The 20,584-nt window shown below is 51.6% G+C and overlaps 3 protein-coding genes and 1 long non-coding RNA gene across 5 annotated transcripts; all 4 read left to right on the forward strand.

The window, feature by feature from the left end:
* Window positions 1-1,098, forward strand: LOC107052551. 2 transcript variants are annotated; one of them, XR_005858017.2, is made up of 3 exons: window positions 1-33; window positions 225-311; window positions 805-1,098. It is a non-coding gene; the product is annotated as an uncharacterized LOC107052551 (long non-coding RNA). The 2 variants fall into 2 exon arrangements; XR_005858018.2 differs by having other exon boundaries at window positions 808-1,098.
* Window positions 1,099-3,921: 2,823 nt separating this feature from the next.
* On the forward strand, window positions 3,922-9,083 carry LOC124418318 (nucleoporin NUP42-like; the record flags this gene model as incomplete). The annotated part of the gene is made up of 5 exons (XM_046937915.1): window positions 3,922-4,250; window positions 7,508-7,602; window positions 7,930-8,006; window positions 8,210-8,296; window positions 8,790-9,083. Coding segments are annotated over exons 1-5 (879 nt in total), but the record flags the coding sequence as incomplete, so codon positions are not given.
* A 2,929-nt stretch (window positions 9,084-12,012) lies between these two features.
* Window positions 12,013-14,257, forward strand: LOC124418319 (nucleoporin NUP42-like; the record flags this gene model as incomplete). Its single annotated transcript, XM_046937917.1, has 5 exons — window positions 12,013-12,312; window positions 12,713-12,807; window positions 13,134-13,210; window positions 13,402-13,488; window positions 13,982-14,257. Coding segments are annotated over exons 1-5 (816 nt in total), but the record flags the coding sequence as incomplete, so codon positions are not given.
* A 329-nt stretch (window positions 14,258-14,586) lies between these two features.
* LOC107052549 (nucleoporin NUP42-like) lies at window positions 14,587-20,321 on the forward strand. Its single transcript, XM_046937483.1, has 9 exons — window positions 14,587-14,886; window positions 15,287-15,381; window positions 15,709-15,785; window positions 15,977-16,063; window positions 16,557-16,723; window positions 17,775-17,869; window positions 18,197-18,273; window positions 18,465-18,551; window positions 20,271-20,321. Exons 1-9 carry the CDS (start codon window positions 14,606-14,608, stop codon window positions 20,319-20,321), a joined length of 1,017 nt encoding a protein of 338 aa, XP_046793439.1. The 5' UTR covers window positions 14,587-14,605.
* Window positions 20,322-20,584: the final 263 nt, after the last annotated feature.

The following is a 20,584-nucleotide window of genomic DNA, read 5'->3' on the forward strand; positions in this document are numbered from 1 at the left end:
AACTGCAGTGCAAACAACAACACTGGCTACTACGTAAGTATTTGAAACAACTGACCTTCTGTTGATCAAGTGGGGCAAAACCTGACGTGTCCAGCCTGGAATTGTCTTTCAGCTGGTCAGATCACTCTAGTTGCTCGTTTTTCAAAACCAACACAAAACAGAGCAAGACAAAAGCAAAACCAAACACCCTTAGTGAGAGCATGTTTGTGTTTTCCCATGCCTAGATCAACTCTGTCAATCAGTTAGTGCAGCAGTGGAGAAAGAGGCTGCAGGAGCTGAAGGCTTTAAATGGCTCGGGAAAAGCAGCGATGGTAAGTGTTGAGGAAAGGTAAAGCATTTGTGTTCCTGATGTTGCTTTTCCATAAGCCTGGAGTGAAGGTTTTCCTTAGGATTCACATTTAGACAGTGCTCATTAAGCTGCCTTGCTGTCACCAACATTGGTTTCAGTTGTAAAGGCTGTTAATGTAACCACGTCTAAGACGTGATAGCACAGCAGAACAGTTGAGGCCAACACTGAGTGATCAGGGAGATGGCGTAAGTCGATTGAGGTGGCGTCTGCATGAAGTGCATTGAAGTTGCAGTAGCGTGATTGGACCTCTTGCTCAGTTTGGTTGTGAAGGTGAGGAGGTGGGGTTCAGAGTTCAGCACAGCCGATGGTTGTGCAAGAGACAGAGAGCAGGCTGAGAAGGGGATGAGAGCTGCATGAGGTTTTGGTCACTCCAATTCCTTTTTGCCCATCAGTCGTCAGATTGATGGTGCTAGGGTGTTTGACAGAGAATAGCCTGAGAGCATTTTGTGTTCCAGCAGAATGGCGGTGGAGGAGGAGGAGGAATGGGTGCTGCTACCCAGAGAAACACAAACCTTATCAGGCCAGCCATGTTCCAACACACGGCAGGAGGAGGAGCAGGAGCAGGAGGAGGAGGAACAGGAGGAGGAATGGGTGCTTCTAGCCAGACAAACACCAACCTTATCCAGCCAGCCATGTTCCAGCACACGGCAGCAGGTGGAGGAGGAGCTGGAGGAGGAATGGGTACCACTACCCAGAGAAACAAAAACCTTATCAGGCCAGCCATGTTCCAGCACACGGCAGGAGGTGGAGGAGGAGGAGGAATGGGTGCTTCTACCCAGACAAACACAAACCTTACCCAGCCAGCCATGCTCCAGCACACGGCAGGAGCTGGAGGAGGAGGAGGAATGGGTGCTTCTACCCAGACAAACACAAACCTTACCCAGCCAGCCATGCTCCAGCACACGGCAGGAGCTGGAGGAGGAGGAGGAATGGGTGCTTCTACCCAGACAAACACAAACCTTACCCAGCCAGCCATGCTCCAGCACACGGCAGGAGCTGGAGGAGGAGGAGGAATGGGTGCTTCTACCCAGACAAACACAAACCTTATCCAGCCAGCCATGTTCCAGCACACGGCAGCAGGTGGAGGAGGCGCTGGAGGAGGAATGGGTGCTTCTACCCAGACAAACACAAACCTTATCCAGCCAGCCGTTTTCCAGCACACAGCAGGAGGTGGAGGAGGGATCGGGCGCTCCCGCAGCCGTTACGCAGCCTCCTGTGATTGCAAACAGCACATCGGGTGGCAGCGGTGATGGAGGAGGACTCTCTGGTGCCTCCGGTTTTGGACCAGCGGGCAACAACGGTGCGGTCCTCTCGCAGAACGCATTCTCTGCGTTAAGCAGTGCACAGCCTGCTGATGGCCAGAGAGATGGACAGCAGAGCCTTCTGTAAGTGATGCCCCTGTCCCCTGGAAAGCGCTTGCAATGGGCTGCTGAAGTGCTTACAGGCGTCCTGTGCTTAATGGCGAGGACGCGATCCGGAGGGTGGAAGCTGGGCCGTGTGGGGAGACCCATAGGAAGCCCTGGGGTTTGGTTTGTCTTCAAGACCTGATGTGATGTTGTTGCGGTTCAAGGATAAGGTGAAATGCTTAGTGGGACATCTGTGTGTCCAGCACAGTGACTGTCGTGTCTTTGACAGATAACGGAATAGTTCAGTTGTTGCCCCTGCGCAGCGCCCTATGGAATGAATTGGAATGGCTTTGTCTACTTGAGTTGGACTTTGCCTTTGGCAAAGTTTCTGCTTCTGACCGTGTGATTTCTTCTTTTGTTGTTCTGTTCTGTTTTCTAGTGACCGTATAGCAAAAGACATGGCAACGTGGGAATCTTCTGGACAGTGGATGTTTTCGTGTTACTCTCCTGAGAAAGGCAAGCCTAATGTTCCAGGTAGGTAACCTGGTTGTTAGCGTTGCTGAGTGCTGCTACTGCTTAGAATGCATTTCTATACTTGTCCACACTGCTTTGCCTCGATGGGACCGTTTGCAAGGTGATGCCCTGCCTTGTGATGCAGCAGGTAGGGGCACTGGGTGATGATGTTCCTTTGGTGTGTTGGCACCTTGGAAGTTCATCCGGGAGTCCTTTTTGTGTCTCCAAGTTGAAGCGGGTTCTCCCAGGTGGTGTAGCGAGGGCAGTTTCTTGTATAGCTCTAGAGGGCAATTTTGTCTTCTGGTTGTATTTCCTTTGGAGCATGTTTGATTGGTTGCCTCCCTGCAGGCTTTGGAGAGTTCTCGGCTGAGGAGGTGCGTCTGGAGTATTATAACTGCAGTGCAAACAACAACACTGGCTACTACGTAAGTATTTGAAACAACTGACCTTCTGTTGATCAAGTGGGGCAAAACCTGACGTGTCCAGCCTGGAATTGTCTTTCAGCTGGTCAGATCACTCTAGTTGCTCGTTTTTCAAAACCAACACAAAACAGAGCAAGACAAAAGCAAAACCAAACACCCTTAGTGAGAGCATGTTTGTGTTTTCCCATGCCTAGATCAACTCTGTCAATCAGTTAGTGCAGCAGTGGAGAAAGAGGCTGCAGGAGCTGAAGGCTTTAAATGGCTCGGGAAAAGCAGCGATGGTAAGTGTTGAGGAAAGGTAAAGCATTTGTGTTCCTGATGTTGCTTTTCCATAAGCCTGGAGTGAAGGTTTTCCTTAGGATTCACATTGAGACAGTGCTCATTAAGCTGCCTTGCTGTCACCAACATTGGTTTCAGTTGTAAAGGCTGTTAATGTAACCACGTCTAAGACGTGATAGCACAGCAGAACAGTTGAGGCCAACACTGAGTGATCAGGGAGATGGCGTAAGTCGATTGAGGTGGCGTCTGCATGAAGTGCATTGAAGTTGCAGTAGCGTGATTGGACCTCTTGCTCAGTTTGGTTGTGAAGGTGAGGAGGTGGGGTTCAGAGTTCAGCACAGCCGATGGTTGTGCAAGAGACAGAGAGCAGGCTGAGAAGGGGATGAGAGCTGCATGAGGTTTTGGTCACTCCAATTCCTTTTTGCCCATCAGTCGTCAGATTGATGGTGCTAGGGTGTTTGACAGAGAATAGCCTGAGAGCATTTTGTGTTCCAGCAGAATGGCGGTGGAGGAGGAGGAGGAATGGGTGCTGCTACCCAGAGAAACACAAACCTTATCAGGCCAGCCATGTTCCAACACACGGCAGGAGGAGGAGCAGGAGCAGGAGGAGGAGGAACAGGAGGAGGAATGGGTGCTTCTAGCCAGACAAACACCAACCTTATCCAGCCAGCCATGTTCCAGCACACGGCAGCAGGTGGAGGAGGAGCTGGAGGAGGAATGGGTACCACTACCCAGAGAAACAAAAACCTTATCAGGCCAGCCATGTTCCAGCACACGGCAGGAGGTGGAGGAGGAGGAGGAATGGGTGCTTCTACCCAGACAAACACCAACCTTACCCAGCCAGCCATGCTCCCAGCACACGGCAGGAGCTGGAGGAGGAGGAGGAATGGGTGCTTCTACCCAGACAAACACAAACCTTACCCAGCCAGCCATGCTCCAGCACACGGCAGGAGGTGGAGGAGGAGGAGGAATGGGTGCTTCTACCCAGACAAACACAAACCTTACCCAGCCAGCCATGTTCCAGCACACGGCAGCAGGTGGAGGAGGCGCTGGAGGAGGAATGGGTGCTTCTACCCAGACAAACACAAACATTATCCAGCCAGCCGTTTTCCAGCACACAGCAGGAGGTGGAGGAGGATCGGGCGCTCCCGCAGCCGTTACGCAGCCTCCTGTGATTGCAAACAGCACATCGGGTGGCAGCGGTGATGGAGGAGGACTCTCTGGTGCCTCCGGTTTTGGACCAGCGGGCAACAACGGTGCGGTCCTCTCGCAGAACGCATTCTCTGCGTTAAGCAGTGCACAGCCTGCTGATGGCCAGAGAGATGGACAGCAGAGCCTTCTGTAAGTGATGCCCCTGTCCCCTGGAAAGCGCTTGCAATGGGCTGCTGAAGTGCTTACAGGCGTCCTATGCTTAATGGAGAGGATGCGATCCGGAGGGTGGAAGCTGGGCCGTGTGGGGAGACCCATAGGAAGCCCTGGGGTTTGGTTTGTCTTCAAGACCTGATGTGATGTTGTTGCGGTTCAAGGATAAGGTGAAATGCTTAGTGGGACATCTGTGTGTCCAGCACAGTGACTGTCGTGTCTTTGACAGATAACGGAATAGTTCAGTTGTTGCCCCTGCGCAGCGCCCTATGGAATGAATTGGAATGGCTTTGTCTACTTGAGTTGGACTTTGCCTTTGGCAAAGTTTCTGCTTCTGACCGTGTGATTTCTTCTTTTGTTGTTCTGTTCTGTTTTCTAGTGACCGTATAGCAAAAGACATGGCAACGTGGGAATCTTCTGGACAGTGGATGTTTTCGTGTTACTCTCCTGAGAAAGGCAAGCCTAATGTTCCAGGTAGGTAACCTGGTTGTTAGCGTTGCTGAGTGCTGCTACTGCTTAGAATGCATTTCTATACTTGTCCACACTGCTTTGCCTCGATGGGACCGTTTGCAAGGTGATGCCTTGCCTTGTGATGCAGCAGGTAGGGGCACTGGGTGATGGTGTTCCTTTGGTGTGTTGGCACCTTGGAAGTTCATCCGGGAGTCCTTTTTGTGTCTCCAAGTCGAAGCGGGTTCTCCCAGGTGGTGTAGCGAGGGCAGTTTCTTGTATAGCTCTAGAGGGCAATTTTGTCTTCTGGTTGTATTTCCTTTGGAGCATGTTTGATTGGTTGCCTCCCTGCAGGCTTTGGAGAGTTCTCGGCTGAGGAGGTGCGTCTGGAGTATTATAACTGCAGTGCAAACAACAACACTGGCTACTACGTAAGTATTTGAAACAACTGACCTTCTGTTGATCAAGTGGGGCAAAACCTGACGTGTCCAGCCTGGAATTGTCTTTCAGCTGGTCAGATCACTCTAGTTGCTCGTTTTTCAAAACCAACACAAAACAGAGCAAGACAAAAGCAAAACCAAACACCCTTAGTGAGAGCATGTTTGTGTTTTCCCATGCCTAGATCAACTCTGTCAATCAGTTAGTGCAGCAGTGGAGAAAGAGGCTGCAGGAGCTGAAGGCTTTAAATGGCTCGGGAAAAGCAGCGATGGTAAGTGTTGAGGAAAGGTAAAGCATTTGTGTTCCTGATGTTGCTTTTCCATAAGCCTGGAGTGAAGGTTTTCCTTAGGATTCACATTTAGACAGTGCTCATTAAGCTGCCTTGCTGTCACCAACATTGGTTTCAGTTGTAAAGGCTGTTAATGTAACCACGTCTAAGACGTGATAGCACAGCAGAACAGTTGAGGCCAACACTGAGTGATCAGGGAGATGGCGTAAGTCGATTGAGGTGGCGTCTGCATGAAGTGCATTGAAGTTGCAGTAGCGTGATTGGACCTCTTGCTCAGTTTGGTTGTGAAGGTGAGGAGGTGGGGTTCAGAGTTCAGCACAGCCGATGGTTGTGCAAGAGACAGAGAGCAGGCTGAGAAGGGGATGAGAGCTGCATGAGGTTTTGGTCACTCCAATTCCTTTTTGCCCATCAGTCGTCAGATTGATGGTGCTAGGGTGTTTGACAGAGAATAGCCTGAGAGCATTTTGTGTTCCAGCAGAATGGCGGTGGAGGAGGAGGAGGAATGGGTGCTGCTACCCAGAGAAACACCAACCTTATCAGGCCAGCCATGTTCCAACACACGGCAGGAGGAGGAGCAGGAGCAGGAGGAGGAGGAACAGGAGGAGGAATGGGTGCTTCTAGCCAGACAAACACCAACCTTATCCAGCCGGCCATGTTCCAGCACACGGCAGCAGGTGGAGGAGGAGCTGGAGGAGGAATGGGTACCACTACCCAGAGAAACAAAAACCTTATCAGGCCAGCCATGTTCCAGCACACGGCAGGAGGTGGAGGAGGAGGAGGAATGGGTGCTTCTACCCAGACAAACACAAACCTTACCCAGCCAGCCATGCTCCAGCACACGGCAGGAGCTGGAGGAGGAGGAGGAATGGGTGCTTCTACCCAGACAAACACAAACCTTACCCAGCCAGCCATGCTCCAGCACACGGCAGGAGCTGGAGGAGGAGGAGGAATGGGTGCTTCTACCCAGACAAACACAAACCTTATCCAGCCAGCCATGTTCCAGCACACGGCAGCAGGTGGAGGAGGAGCTGGAGGAGGAATGGGTACCACTACCCAGAGAAACAAAAACCTTATCAGGCCAGCCATGTTCCAGCACACGGCAGGAGGTGGAGGAGGAGGAGGAATGGGTGCTTCTACCCAGACAAACACAAACCTTACCCAGCCAGCCATGCTCCAGCACACGGCAGGAGCTGGAGGAGGAGGAGGAATGGGTGCTTCTACCCAGACAAACACCAACCTTACCCAGCCAGCCATGCTCCAGCACACGGCAGGAGCTGGAGGAGGAGGAGGAATGGGTGCTTCTACCCAGACAAACACAAACCTTATCCAGCCAGCCATGTTCCAGCACACGGCAGCAGGTGGAGGAGGCGCTGGAGGAGGAATGGGTACCACTACCCAGACAAACACAAACATTATCCAGCCAGCCGTTTTCCAGCACACGGCAGGAGGTGGAGGAGGATCGGGCGCTCCCGCAGCCGTTACGCAGCCTCCTGTGATTGCAAACAGCACATCGGGTGGCAGCGGTGATGGAGGAGGACTCTCTGGTGCCTCCGGTTTTGGACCAGCGGGCAACAACGGTGCGGTCCTCTCGCAGAACGCATTCTCTGCGTTAAGCAGTGCACAGCCTGCTGATGGCCAGAGAGATGGACAGCAGAGCCTTCTGTAAGTGATGCCCCTGTCCCCTGGAAAGCGCTTGCAATGGGCTGCTGAAGTGCTTACAGGCGTCCTATGCTTAATGGAGAGGACGCGATCCGGAGGGTGGAAGCTGGGCCGTGTGGGGAGACCCATAGGAAGCCCTGGGGTTTGGTTTCTCTTCAAGACCTGATGTGATGTCCTTGCGGTTCGATGATAGGGTGAAATGCTTAGTGGGACATCTGTGTGTCCAGCACAGTGACTGTCGTGTCTTTGACAGATAACGGAATAGTTCAGTTGTTGCCCCTGCGCAGCGCCCTATGGAATGAATTGGAATGGCTTTGTCTACTTGAGTTGGACTTTGCTTTTGGCAAAGTTTCTGCTTCTGACCGTGTGATTTCTTCTTTTGTTGTTCTGTTCTGTTTTCTAGTGACGTTATAGCGGAAGACATGGCAACGTGGGAATCTTCTGGACAGTGGATGTTTTCGTGTTACTCTCCTGAGACAGGCAAGCCTAATGTTCCAGGTAGGTAACCTGGTTGTTAGCGTTGCTGAGTGCTGCTACTGCTTAGAATGCATTTCTATACTTGTCCACACTGCTTTGCCTCGATGGGACCGTTTGCAAGGTGATGCCCTGCCTTGTGATGCAGCAGGTAGGGGCACTGGGTGATGATGTTCCTTTGGTGTGTTGGCACCTTGGAAGTTCATCCGGGAGTCCTTTTTGTGTCTCCAAGTCGAAGCGGGTTCTCCCAGGTGGTGTAGCGAGGGCAGTTTCTTGTATAGCTCTAGAGGGCAATTTTGTCTTCTGGTTGTATTTCCTTTGGAGCATGTTTGATTGGTTGCCTCCCTGCAGGCTTTGGAGAGTTCTCGGCTGAGGAGGTGCGTCTGGAGTATTATAACTGCAGTGCAAACAACAACACTGGCTACTACGTAAGTATTTGAAACAACTGACGTAAGTATTTGACCACAACTGATCAAGTGGGGCAAAACCTGACGTGTCCAGCCTGGAATTGTCTTTCAGCTGGTCAGATCACTCTAGTTGCTCGTTTTTCAAAACCAACACAAAACAGAGCAAGACAAAAGCAAAACCAAACACCCTTAGTGAGAGCATGTTTGTGTTTTCCCATGCCTAGATCAACTCTGTCAATCAGTTAGTGCAGCAGTGGAGAAAGAGGCTGCAGGAGCTGAAGGCTTTAAATGGCTCGGGAAAAGCAGCGATGGTAAGTGTTGAGGAAAGGTAAAGCATTTGTGTTCCTGATGTTGCTTTTCCATAAGCCTGGAGTGAAGGTTTTCCTTAGGATTCACATTTAGACAGTGCTCATTAAGCTGCCTTGCTGTCACCAACATTGGTTTCAGTTGTAAAGGCTGTTAATGTAACCACGTCTAAGACGTGATAGCACAGCAGAACAGTTGAGGCCAACACTGAGTGATCAGGGAGATGGCGTAAGTCGATTGAGGTGGCGTCTGCATGAAGTGCATTGAAGTTGCAGTAGCGTGATTGGACCTCTTGCTCAGTTTGGTTGTGAAGGTGAGGAGGTGGGGTTCAGAGTTCAGCACAGCCGATGGTTGTGCAAGAGACAGAGAGCAGGCTGAGAAGGGGATGAGAGCTGCATGAGGTTTTGGTCACTCCAATTCCTTTTTGCCCATCAGTCGTCAGATTGATGGTGCTAGGGTGTTTGACAGAGAATAGCCTGAGAGCATTTTGTGTTCCAGCAGAATGGCGGTGGAGGAGGAGGAGGAATGGGTGCTGCTACCCAGAGAAACACCAACCTTATCAGGCCAGCCATGTTCCAACACACGGCAGGAGGAGGAGCAGGAGCAGGAGGAGGAGGAACAGGAGGAGGAATGGGTGCTTCTAGCCAGACAAACACCAACCTTATCCAGCCAGCCATGTTCCAGCACACGGCAGCAGGTGGAGGAGGAGCTGGAGGAGGAATGGGTACCACTACCCAGAGAAACAAAAACCTTATCAGGCCAGCCATGTTCCAGCACACGGCAGGAGGTGGAGGAGGAGGAGGAATGGGTGCTTCTACCCAGACAAACACCAACCTTACCCAGCCAGCCATGCTCCAGCACACGGCAGGAGCTGGAGGAGGAGGAGGAATGGGTGCTTCTACCCAGACAAACACAAACCTTACCCAGCCAGCCATGCTCCAGCACACGGCAGGAGCTGGAGGAGGAGGAGGAATGGGTGCTTCTACCCAGACAAACACAAACCTTACCCAGCCAGCCATGCTCCAGCACACGGCAGGAGCTGGAGGAGGAGGAGGAATGGGTGCTTCTACCCAGACAAACACAAACCTTATCCAGCCAGCCATGTTCCAGCACACGGCAGCAGGTGGAGGAGGCGCTGGAGGAGGAATGGGTACCACTACCCAGACAAACACAAACATTATCCAGCCAGCCGTTTTCCAGCACACGGCAGGAGGTGGAGGAGGATCGGGCGCTCCCGCAGCCGTTACGCAGCCTCCTGTGATTGCAAACAGCACATCGGGTGGCAGCGGTGATGGAGGAGGACTCTCTGGTGCCTCCGGTTTTGGACCAGCGGGCAACAACGGTGCGGTCCTCTCACAGAACGCATTCTCTGCGTTAAGCAGTGCACAGCCTGCTGATGGCCAGAGAGATGGACAGCAGAGCCTTCTGTAAGTGATGCCCCTGTCCCCTGGAAAGCGCTTGCAATGGGCTGCTGAAGTGCTTACAGGCGTCCTGTGCTTAATGGAGAGGATGCGATCCGGAGGGTGGAAGCTGGGCCGTGTGGGGAGACCCATAGGAAGCCCTGGGGTTTGGTTTGTCTTCAAGACCTGATGTGATGTTGTTGCGGTTCGATGATAGGGTGAAATGCTTAGTGGGACATCTGTGTGTCCAGCACAGTGACTGTCGTGGCTTTGACAGATAACGGAATAGTTCAGTTGTTGCCCCTGCGCAGCGCCCTATGGAATGAATTGGAATGGCTTTTGTCTACTTGAGTTGGACTTTGCCTTTGGCAAAGTTTCTGCTTCTGACCGTGTGATTTCTTCTTTTGTTGTTCTGTTCTGTTTTCTAGTGACCGTATAGCAAAAGACATGGCAACGTGGGAATCTTCTGGACAGTGGATGTTTTCGTGTTACTCTCCTGAGAAAGGCAAGCCTAATGTTCCAGGTAGGTAACCTGGTTGTTAGCGTTGCTGAGTGCTGCTACTGCTTAGAATGCATTGCTATACTTGTCCACACTGCTTTGCCTCGATGGGACCGTTTGCAAGGTGATGCCCTGCCTTGTGATGCAGCAGGTAGGGGCAGTGGGTGATGGTGTTCCTTTGGTGTGTTGGCACCTTGGAAGTTCATCCGGGAGTCCTTTTTGTGTCTCCAAGTCCAAGTGGGTTCTCCCAGGTGGTGTAGCGAGGGCAGTTTCTTGTATAGCTCTAGAGGGCAATTTTGTCTTCTGGTTGTATTTCCTTTGGAGCATGTTTGATTGGTTGCCTCCCTGCAGGCTTTGGAGAGTTCTCGGCTGAGGAGGTGCGTCTGGAGTATTATAACTGCAGTGCAAACAACAACACTGGCTACTACGTAAGTATTTGAAACAACTGACCTTCTGTTGATCAAGTGGGGCAAAACCTGACGTGTCCAGCCTGGAATTGTCTTTCAGCTGGTCAGATCACTCTAGTTGCTCGTTTTTCAAAACCAACACAAAACAGAGCAAGACAAAAGCAAAACCAAACACCCTTAGTGAGAGCATGTTTGTGTTTTCCCATGCCTAGATCAACTCTGTCAATCAGTTAGTGCAGCAGTGGAGAAAGAGGCTGCAGGAGCTGAAGGCTTTAAATGGCTCGGGAAAAGCAGCGATGGTAAGTGTTGAGGAAAGGTAAAGCATTTGTGTTCCTGATGTTGCTTTTCCATAAGCCTGGAGTGAAGGTTTTCCTTAGGATTCACATTTAGACAGTGCTCATTAAGCTGCCTTGCTGTCACCAACATTGGTTTCAGTTGTAAAGGCTGTTAATGTAACCACGTCTAAGACGTGATAGCACAGCAGAACAGTTGAGGCCAACACTGAGTGATCAGGGAGATGGCGTAAGTCGATTGAGGTGGCGTCTGCATGAAGTGCATTGAAGTTGCAGTAGCGTGATTGGACCTCTTGCTCAGTTTGGTTGTGAAGGTGAGGAGGTGGGGTTCAGAGTTCAGCACAGCCGATGGTTGTGCAAGAGACAGAGAGCAGGCTGAGAAGGGGATGAGAGCTGCATGAGGTTTTGGTCACTCCAATTCCTTTTTGCCCATCAGTCGTCGGATTGATGGTGCTAGGGTGTTTGACAGAGAATAGCCTGAGAGCATTTTGTGTTCCAGCAGAATGGCGGTGGAGGAGGAGGAGGAATGGGTGCTGCCACCCAGAGAAACACAAACCTTATCAGGCCAGCCATGTTCCAACACACGGCAGGAGGAGGAGCAGGAGCAGGAGGAGGAGGAACAGGAGGAGGAATGGGTGCTTCTAGCCAGACAAACACCAACCTTATCCAGCCAGCCATGTTCCAGCACACGGCAGCAGGTGGAGGAGGAGCTGGAGGAGGAATGGGTACCACTACCCAGAGAAACAAAAACCTTATCAGGCCAGCCATGTTCCAGCACACGGCAGGAGGTGGAGGAGGAGGAGGAATGGGTGCTTCTACCCAGACAAACACAAACCTTACCCAGCCAGCCATGCTCCAGCACACGGCAGGAGCTGGAGGAGGAGGAGGAATGGGTGCTTCTACCCAGACAAACACAAACCTTACCCAGCCAGCCATGCTCCAGCACACGGCAGGAGGTGGAGGAGGAGGAGGAATGGGTGCTTCTACCCAGACAAACACAAACCTTACCCAGCCAGCCATGCTCCAGCACACGGCAGGAGCTGGAGGAGGAGGAGGAATGGGTGCTTCTACCCAGACAAACACAAACCTTACCCAGCCAGCCATGCTCCAGCACACGGCAGGAGCTGGAGGAGGAGGAGGAATGGGTGCTTCTACCCAGACAAACACAAACCTTATCCAGCCAGCCGTTTTCCAGCACACAGCAGGAGGTGGAGGAGGATCGGGCACTCCCGCAGCCGTTACGCAGCCTCCTGTGATTGCAAACAGCACATCGGGTGGCAGCGGTGATGGAGGAGGACTCTCTGGTGCCTCCGGTTTTGGACCAGCGGGCAACAACGGTGCGGTCCTCTCGCAGAACGCATTCTCTGCGTTAAGCAGTGCACAGCCTGCTGATGGCCAGAGAGATGGACAGCAGAGCCTTCTGTAAGTGATGCCCCTGTCCCCTGGAAAGCGCTTGCAATGGGCTGCTGAAGTGCTTACAGGCGTCCTATGCTTAATGGAGAGGATGCGATCCGGAGGGTGGAAGCTGGGCCGTGTGGGGAGACCCATAGGAAGCCCTGGGGTTTGGTTTCTCTTCAAGACCTGATGTGATGTTGTTGCGGTTCGATGATAGGGTGAAATGCTTAGTGGGACATCTGTGTGTCCAGCACAGTGACTGTCGTGGCTTTGACAGATAACGGAATAGTTCAGTTGTTGCCCCTGCGCAGCGCCCTATGGAATGAATTGGAATGGCTTTGTCTACTTGAGTTGGACTTTGCCTTTGGCAAAGTTTCTGCTTCTGACCGTGTGATTTCTTCTTTTGTTGTTCTGTTCTGTTTTCTAGTGACCGTATAGCAAAAGACATGGCAACGTGGGAATCTTCTGGACAGTGGATGTTTTCGTGTTACTCTCCTGAGAAAGGCAAGCCTAATGTTCCAGGTAGGTAACCTGGTTGTTAGCGTTGCTGAGTGCTGCTACTGCTTAGAATGCATTTCTATACTTGTCCACACTGCTTTGCCTCGATGGGACCGTTTGCAAGGTGATGCCTTGCCTTGTGATGCAGCAGGTAGGGGCAGTGGGTGATGATGTTCCTTTGGTGTGTTGGCACCTTGGAAGTTCATCCGGGAGTCCTTTTTGTGTCTCCAATCGAAGCGGGTTCTCCCAGGTGGTGTAGCGAGGGCAGTTTCTTGTATAGCTCTAGAGGGCAATTTTGTCTTCTGGTTGTATTTCCTTTGGAGCATGTTTGATTGGTTGCCTCCCTGCAGGCTTTGGAGAGTTCTCGGCTGAGGAGGTGCGTCTGGAGTATTATAACTGCAGTGCAAACAACAACACTGGCTACTACGTAAGTATTTGAAACAACTGACCTTCTGTTGATCAAGTGGTGCAAAACCTGACGTGTCCAGCCTGGAATTGTCTTTCAGCTGGTCAGATCACTCTAGTTGCTCGTTTTTCAAAACCAACACAAAACAGAGCAAGACAAAAGCAAAACCAAACACCCTTAGTGAGAGCATGTTTGTGTTTTCCCATGCCTAGATCAACTCTGTCAATCAGTTAGTGCAGCAGTGGAGAAAGAGGCTGCAGGAGCTGAAGGCTTTAAATGGCTCGGGAAAAGCAGCGATGGTAAGTGTTGAGGAAAGGTAAAGCATTTGTGTTCCTGATGTTGCTTTTCCATAAGCCTGGAGTGAAGGTTTTCCTTAGGATTCACATTTAGACAGTGCTCATTAAGCTGCCTTGCTGTCACCAACATTGGTTTCAGTTGTAAAGGCTGTTAATGTAACCACGTCTAAGACGTGATAGCACAGCAGAACAGTTGAGGCCAACACTGAGTGATCAGGGAGATGGCGTAAGTCGATTGAGGTGGCGTCTGCATGAAGTGCATTGAAGTTGCAGTAGCGTGATTGGACCTCTTGCTCAGTTTGGTTGTGAAGGTGAGGAGGTGGGGTTCAGAGTTCAGCACAGCCGATGGTTGTGCAAGAGACAGAGAGCAGGCTGAGAAGGGGATGAGAGCTGCATGAGGTTTTGGTCACTCCAATTCCTTTTTGCCCATCAGTCGTCAGATTGATGGTGCTAGGGTGTTTGACAGAGAATAGCCTGAGAGCATTTTGTGTTCCAGCAGAATGGCGGTGGAGGAGGAGGAGGAATGGGTGCTGCCACCCAGAGAAACACCAACCTTATCAGGCCAGCCATGTTCCAGCACACGGCAGGAGGAGGAGGAACAGGAGGAGGAATGGGTGCTTCTAGCCAGACAAACACCAACCTTATCCAGCCAGCCATGTTCCAGCACACGGCAGCAGGTGGAGGAGGAGCTGGAGGAGGAATGGGTACCACTACCCAGAGAAACAAAAACCTTATCAGGCCAGCCATGTTCCAGCACACGGCAGGAGGTGGAGGAGGAGGAGGAATGGGTGCTTCTACCCAGACAAACACAAACCTTACCCAGCCAGCCATGCTCCAGCACACGGCAGGAGCTGGAGGAGGAGGAGGAATGGGTGCTTCTACCCAGACAAACACAAACCTTACCCAGCCAGCCATGCTCCAGCACACGGCAGGAGCTGGAGGAGGAGGAGGAATGGGTGCTTCTACCCAGACAAACACAAACCTTACCCAGCCAGCCATGCTCCAGCACACGGCAGGAGCTGGAGGAGGAGGAGGAATGGGTGCTTCTACCCAGACAAACACAAACCTTACCCAGCCAGCCATGCTCCAGCACACGGCAGGAGCTGGAGGAGGAGGAGGAATGGGTGCTTCTACCCAGACAAACACAAACCTTATCCAGCCAGCCGTTTTCCAGCACACAGCAGGAGGTGGAGGAGGATCGGGCACTCCCGCAGCCGTTACGCAGCCTCCTGTGATTGCAAACAGCACATCGGGTGGCAGCGGTGATGGAGGAGGACTCTCTGGTGCCTCCGGTTTTGGACCAGCGGGCAACAACGGTGCGGTCCTCTCGCAGAACGCATTCTCTGCGTTAAGCAGTGCACAGCCTGCTGATGGCCAGAGAGATGGACAGCAGAGCCTTCTGTAAGTGATGCCCCTGTCCCCTGGAAAGCGCTTGCAATGGGCTGCTGAAGTGCTTACAGGCGTCCTGTGCTTAATGGAGAGGATGCGATCCGGAGGGTGGAAGCTGGGCCGTGTGGGGAGACCCATAGGAAGCCCTGGGGTTTGGTTTCTCTTCAAGACCTGATGTGATGTTGTTGCGGTTCAAGGATAAGGTGAAATGCTTAGTGGGACATCTGTGTGTCCAGCACAGTGACTGTCGTGTCTTTGACAGATAACGGAATAGTTCAGTTGTTGCCCCTGCGCAGCGCCCTATGGAATGAATTGGAATGGCTTTGTCTACTTGAGTTGGACTTTGCTTTTGGCAAAGTTTCTGCTTCTGACCGTGTGATTTCTTCTTTTGTTGTTCTGTTCTGTTTTCTAGTGACGTTATAGCGGAAGACATGGCAACGTGGGAATCTTCTGGACAGTGGATGTTTTCGTGTTACTCTCCTGAGACAGGCAAGCCTAATGTTCCAGGTAGGTAGCCTGGTTGTTAGCGTTGCTGAGTGCTGCTACTGCTTAGAATGCATTTCTATACTTGTCCACACTGCTTTGCCTCGATGGGACCGTTTGCAAGGTGATGCCTTGCCTTGTGATGCAGCAGGTAGGGGCACTGGGTGATGGTGTTCCTTTGGTGTGTTGGCACCTTGGAAGTTCATCCGGGAGTCCTTTTTGTGTCTCCAAGTCGAAGCGGGTTCTCCCAGGTGGTGTAGCGAGGGCAGTTTCTTGTATAGCTCTAGAGGGCAATTTTGTCTTCTGGTTGTATTTCCTTTGGAGCATGTTTGATTGGTTGCCTCCCTGCAGGCTTTGGAGAGTTCTCGGCTGAGGAGGTGCGTCTGGAGTATTATAACTGCAGTGCAAACAACAACACTGGCTACTACGTAAGTATTTGAAACAACTGACCTTCTGTTGATCAAGTGGGGCAAAACCTGACGTGTCCAGCCTGGAATTGTCTTTCAGCTGGTCAGATCACTCTAGTTGCTCGTTTTTCAAAACCAACACAAAACAGAGCAAGACAAAAGCAAAACCAAACACCCTTAGTGAGAGCATGTTTGTGTTTTCCCATGCCTAGATCAACTCTGTCAATCAGTTAGTGCAGCAGTGGAGAAAGAGGCTGCAGGAGCTGAAGGCTTTAAATGGCTCGGGAAAAGCAGCGATGGTAAGTGTTGAGGAAAGGTAAAGCATTTGTGTTCCTGATGTTGCTTTTCCATAAACCTGGAGTGAAGGTTTTCCTTAGGATTCACATTTAGACAGTGCTCATTAAGCTGCCTTGCTGTCACCAACATTGGTTTCAGTTGTAAAGGCTGTTAATGTAACCACGTCTAAGACGTGATAGCACAGCAGAACAGTTGAGGCCAACACTGAGTGATCAGGGAGATGGCGTAAGTCGATTTAGGTGGCGTCTGCATGAAGTGCATTGAAGTTGCAGTAGCGTGATTGGACCTCTTGCTCAGTTTGGTTGTGAAGGTGAGGAGGTGGGGTTCAGAGTTCAGCACAGCCGATGGTTGTGCAACAGACAGAGAGCAGGCTGAGAAGGGGATGAGAGCTGCATGAGGTTTTGGTCACTCCAATTCCTTTTTGCCCATCAGTCGTCAGATTGATGGTGCTAGGGTGTTTGACAGAGAATAGCCTGAGAGCATTTTGTGTTCCAGCAGAATGGCGGTGGAGGAGGAGGAGGAATGGGTGCTGCCACCCAGAGAAACACCAACCTTATCAGGCCAGCCATGTTCCAGCACACGGCAGGAGGTGGAGGAGGAGGAGGAATGGGTGCTTCTACCCAGACAAACACCAACCTTATCCAGCCAGCCATGTTCCAGCACACGGCAGCAGGTGGAGGAGGAGCTGGAGGAGGAATGGGTACCACTACCCAGAGAAACAAAAACCTTATCAGGCCAGCCATGTTCCAGCACACGGCAGGAGGTGGAGGAGGAGGAGGAATGGGTGCTTCTACCCAGACAAACACAAACCTTACCCAGCCAGCCATGCTCCAGCACACGGCAGGAGCTGGAGGAGGAGGAGGAATGGGTGCTTCTACCCAGACAAACACAAACCTTACCCAGCCAGCCATGCTCCAGCACACGGCAGGAGCTGGAGGAGGAGGAGGAATGGGTGCTTCTACCCAGACAAACACAAACCTTACCCAGCCAGCCATGCTCCAGCACACGGCAGGAGCTGGAGGAGGAGGAGGAATGGGTGCTTCTACCCAGACAAACACAAACCTTATCCAGCCAGCCGTTTTCCAGCACACAGCAGGAGGTGGAGGAGGATCGGGCACTCCCGCAGCCGTTACGCAGCCTCCTGTGATTGCAAACAGCACATCGGGTGGCAGCGGTGATGGAGGAGGACTCTCTGGTGCCTCCGGTTTTGGACCAGCGGGCAACAACGGTGCGGTCCTCTCGCAGAACGCATTCTCTGCGTTAAGCAGTGCACAGCCTGCTGATGGCCAGAGAGATGGACAGCAGAGCCTTCTGTAAGTGATGCCCCTGTCCCCTGGAAAGCGCTTGCAATGGGCTGCTGAAGTGCTTACAGGCGTCCTGTGCTTAATGGAGAGGATGCGATCCGGAGGGTGGAAGCTGGGCCGTGTGGGGAGACCCATAGGAATCCCTGGGGTTTGGTTTCTCTTCAAGACCTGATGTGATGTTGTTGCGGTTCAAGGATAAGGTGAAATGCTTAGTGGGACATCTGTGTGTCCAGCACAGTGACTGTCGTGTCTTTGACAGATAACGGAATAGTTCAGTTGTTGCCCCTGCGCAGCGCCCTATGGAATGAATTGGAATGGCTTTGTCTACTTGAGTTGGACTTTGCCTTTGGCAAAGTTTCTGCTTCTGACCGTGTGATTTCTTCTTTTGTTGTTCTGTTCTGTTTTCTAGTGACGTTATAGCGGAAGACATGGCAACGTGGGAATCTTCTGGACAGTGGATGTTTTCGTGTTACTCTCCTGAGACAGGCAAGCCTAATGTTCCAGGTAGGTAGCCTGGTTGTTAGCGTTGCTGAGTGCTGCTACTGCTTAGAATGCATTTCTATACTTGTCCACACTGCTTTGCCTCGATGGGACCGTTTGCAAGGTGATGCCTTGCCTTGTGATGCAGCAGGTAGGGGCACTGGGTGATGGTGTTCCTTTGGTGTGTTGGCACCTTGGAAGTTCATCCGGGAGTCCTTTTTGTGTCTCCAAGTCGAAGCGGGTTCTCCCAGGTGGTGTAGCGAGGGCAGTTTCTTGTATAGCTCTAGAGGGCAATTTTGTCTTCTGGTTGTATTTCCTTTGGAGCATGTTTGATTGGTTGCCTCCCTGCAGGCTTTGGAGAGTTCTCGGCTGAGGAGGTGCGTCTGGAGTATTATAACTGCAGTGCAAACAACAACACTGGCTACTACGTAAGTATTTGAAACAACTGACCTTCTGTTGATCAAGTGGGGCAAAACCTGACGTGTCCAGCCTGGAATTGTCTTTCAGCTGGTCAGATCACTCTAGTTGCTCGTTTTTCAAAACCAACACAAAACAGAGCAAGACAAAAGCAAAACCAAACACCCTTAGTGAGAGCATGTTTGTGTTTTCCCATGCCTAGATCAACTCTGTCAATCAGTTAGTGCAGCAGTGGAGAAAGAGGCTGCAGGAGCTGAAGGCTTTAAATGGCTCGGGAAAAGCAGCGATGGTAAGTGTTGAGGAAAGGTAAAGCATTTGTGTTCCTGATGTTGCTTTTCCATAAGCCTGGAGTGAAGGTTTTCCTTAGGATTCACATTGAGACAGTGCTCATTAAGCTGCCTTGCTGTCACCAACATTGGTTTCAGTTGTAAAGGCTGTTAATGTAACCACGTCTAAGACGTGATAGCACAGCAGAACAGTTGAGGCCAACACTGAGTGATCAGGGAGATGGCGTAAGTCGATTGAGGTGGCGTCTGCATGAAGTGCATTGAAGTTGCAGTAGCGTGATTGGACCTCTTGCTCAGTTTGGTTGTGAAGGTGAGGAGGTGGGGTTCAGAGTTCAGCACAGCCGATGGTTGTGCAACAGACAGAGAGCTGAGAAGGGGATGAGAGCTGCATGAGGTTTAGGTCATTCCAATTCCTTTTTGCCCATCAGTCGTCAGATTGATGGTGCTAGGGTGTTTGACAGAGAATAGCCTGAGAGCATTTTTCTATAGCTGCAATTGCTGGTGGTCAGTGTCCAATTAAGTTTCTCGGGGTTAGGTTAAATTGGGTGGCACACGCATGTTTTTGCTTTAAGAGTGGATTGAAAGAGACTTGCCCGTGTTGGCATGTAGTTTTCATGGACGTATTTGGAATTTTTTCAGCAATCTCCGACCAAGAATGCAGTCACTCAACCTCTGCCTTCCCTTGGCTTCGCAGGACAGCAAGCCCCAAGCACTGGGTTCCCAGGTAAGCTTCTGCATAAAGAGCCAGCACTTAAACAGGCGTTGCTAAGTTTTGTTCAGCAGGATTGAAGTGCAGCAGCGTTGCAGTATCACAGGTGTGCCCATTCTGACCGTTCTTATCCATTTCATAATTGCAGGCTTTCCTGTGAGCAGCAGCAGCGGTGCTGCCAGTTTCTCCTTTAAGGCCAATCCCAGTGTCCCACCTGGAAACGCTGCGGCTGTTGGGAGCTCTGCTGCTGCCTCCAATCCTCCTACGCTTGGGGTGACGTCCTCGCCCAGCGTTCCCAATCCTGTTGGCTCTGGCAATTCTTCAGCCCCATCTGCAGCCCCCTCGTCACTTAACGCTCCTGGAGCAACCGGTGGTTGTGGAACTTCTGGGCTTTCAGGCTCTGGAAGTTCTGCTGCTGCAAACTCTTCATGCACCGCTCTGCTCCCTGGAAGTTCTGCTGCTGCAAACTCTTCAAGCACTGCTCCTCTCCCTGGGAGTTCTGCTGCTGCAAACTCTTCAAGCACCGCTCTGCTCCCTGGAAGTTCTGCTGCTGCAAACTCTTCAAGCACTGCTCCTCTCCCTGGGAGTTCTGCTGCTGCAAACTCTTCAAGCACCGCTCCTCTCCCTGGGAGTTCTGCTGCTGCAAACTCTTCAAGCACCGCTCTGCTCCCTGGAAGTTCTGCTGCTGCAAACTCTTCAAGCACTGCTCCTCTCCCTGGGAGTTCTGCTGCTGCAAACTCTTCAAGCACTGCTCCTCTCCCTGGGAGTTCTGCTGCTGCAAACTCTTCAAGCACCGCTCTGCTCCCTGGAAGTTCTGCTGCTGCAAACTCTTCAAGCACCGCTCCTCTCCCTGGAAGTTCTGCTGCTGCAAACTCTTCAAGCACCGCTCCGCTGCCAGTTTCTGCAATTCCCAGTGCAGCGACAGGAACTTCCCAGTCAGGTGCAAGCAGTGCTTCGGCTGCACAGACTGCCGGTGCCTCTGGACATAACGTAACGTCCGCGCCTTCTGCAGTCCGAGACGGTATCAGACCAGACCGGTTATATACACCAAGGAGTGAATTAACAGCTGAAGAGTTGCGGCAGTTTGCAGCCAAAAGGTTCACGCTAGGAAAGATACCTCTGAAACCACCACCCGCAGACATGTTACATGGTTCGGACTCGAGTTTATTCTGAAGTTATATGTCTTAGTTGTTGTTTTGTGACACTTTCAATAAACAATGTTGTGTTGGAGCCAGGAGTTGGAATGCTTTCTTCTGACTTAACTTTTCCTTGAATCTCTTCAGTCTTTGCAGCGATGAGCTCACAGGTGTAAACGTTTCAGCAGTG

Source organism: Gallus gallus, chromosome 2, assembly GCF_016699485.2.
Source record: "Gallus gallus isolate bGalGal1 chromosome 2, bGalGal1.mat.broiler.GRCg7b, whole genome shotgun sequence".
NCBI lineage: Eukaryota > Metazoa > Chordata > Aves > Galliformes > Phasianidae > Gallus > Gallus gallus.

Coding starts and splice junctions, on each gene's coding strand:
- LOC107052549 (XM_046937483.1), top strand. CDS start 14,606: ATGGGTGCTTCTACCCAGACAAACACAAACCTTATCCAGCCAGCCGTT. Junction 14,887..15,286: donor GATGGACAGCAGAGCCTTCT/GTAAGTGATGCC, acceptor TCTGTTTTCTAG/TGACGTTATAGCGGAAGACA. Junction 18,552..20,270: donor GCTCGGGAAAAGCAGCGATG/GTAAGTGTTGAG, acceptor CGCCTTCTGCAG/TCCGAGACGGTATCAGACCA.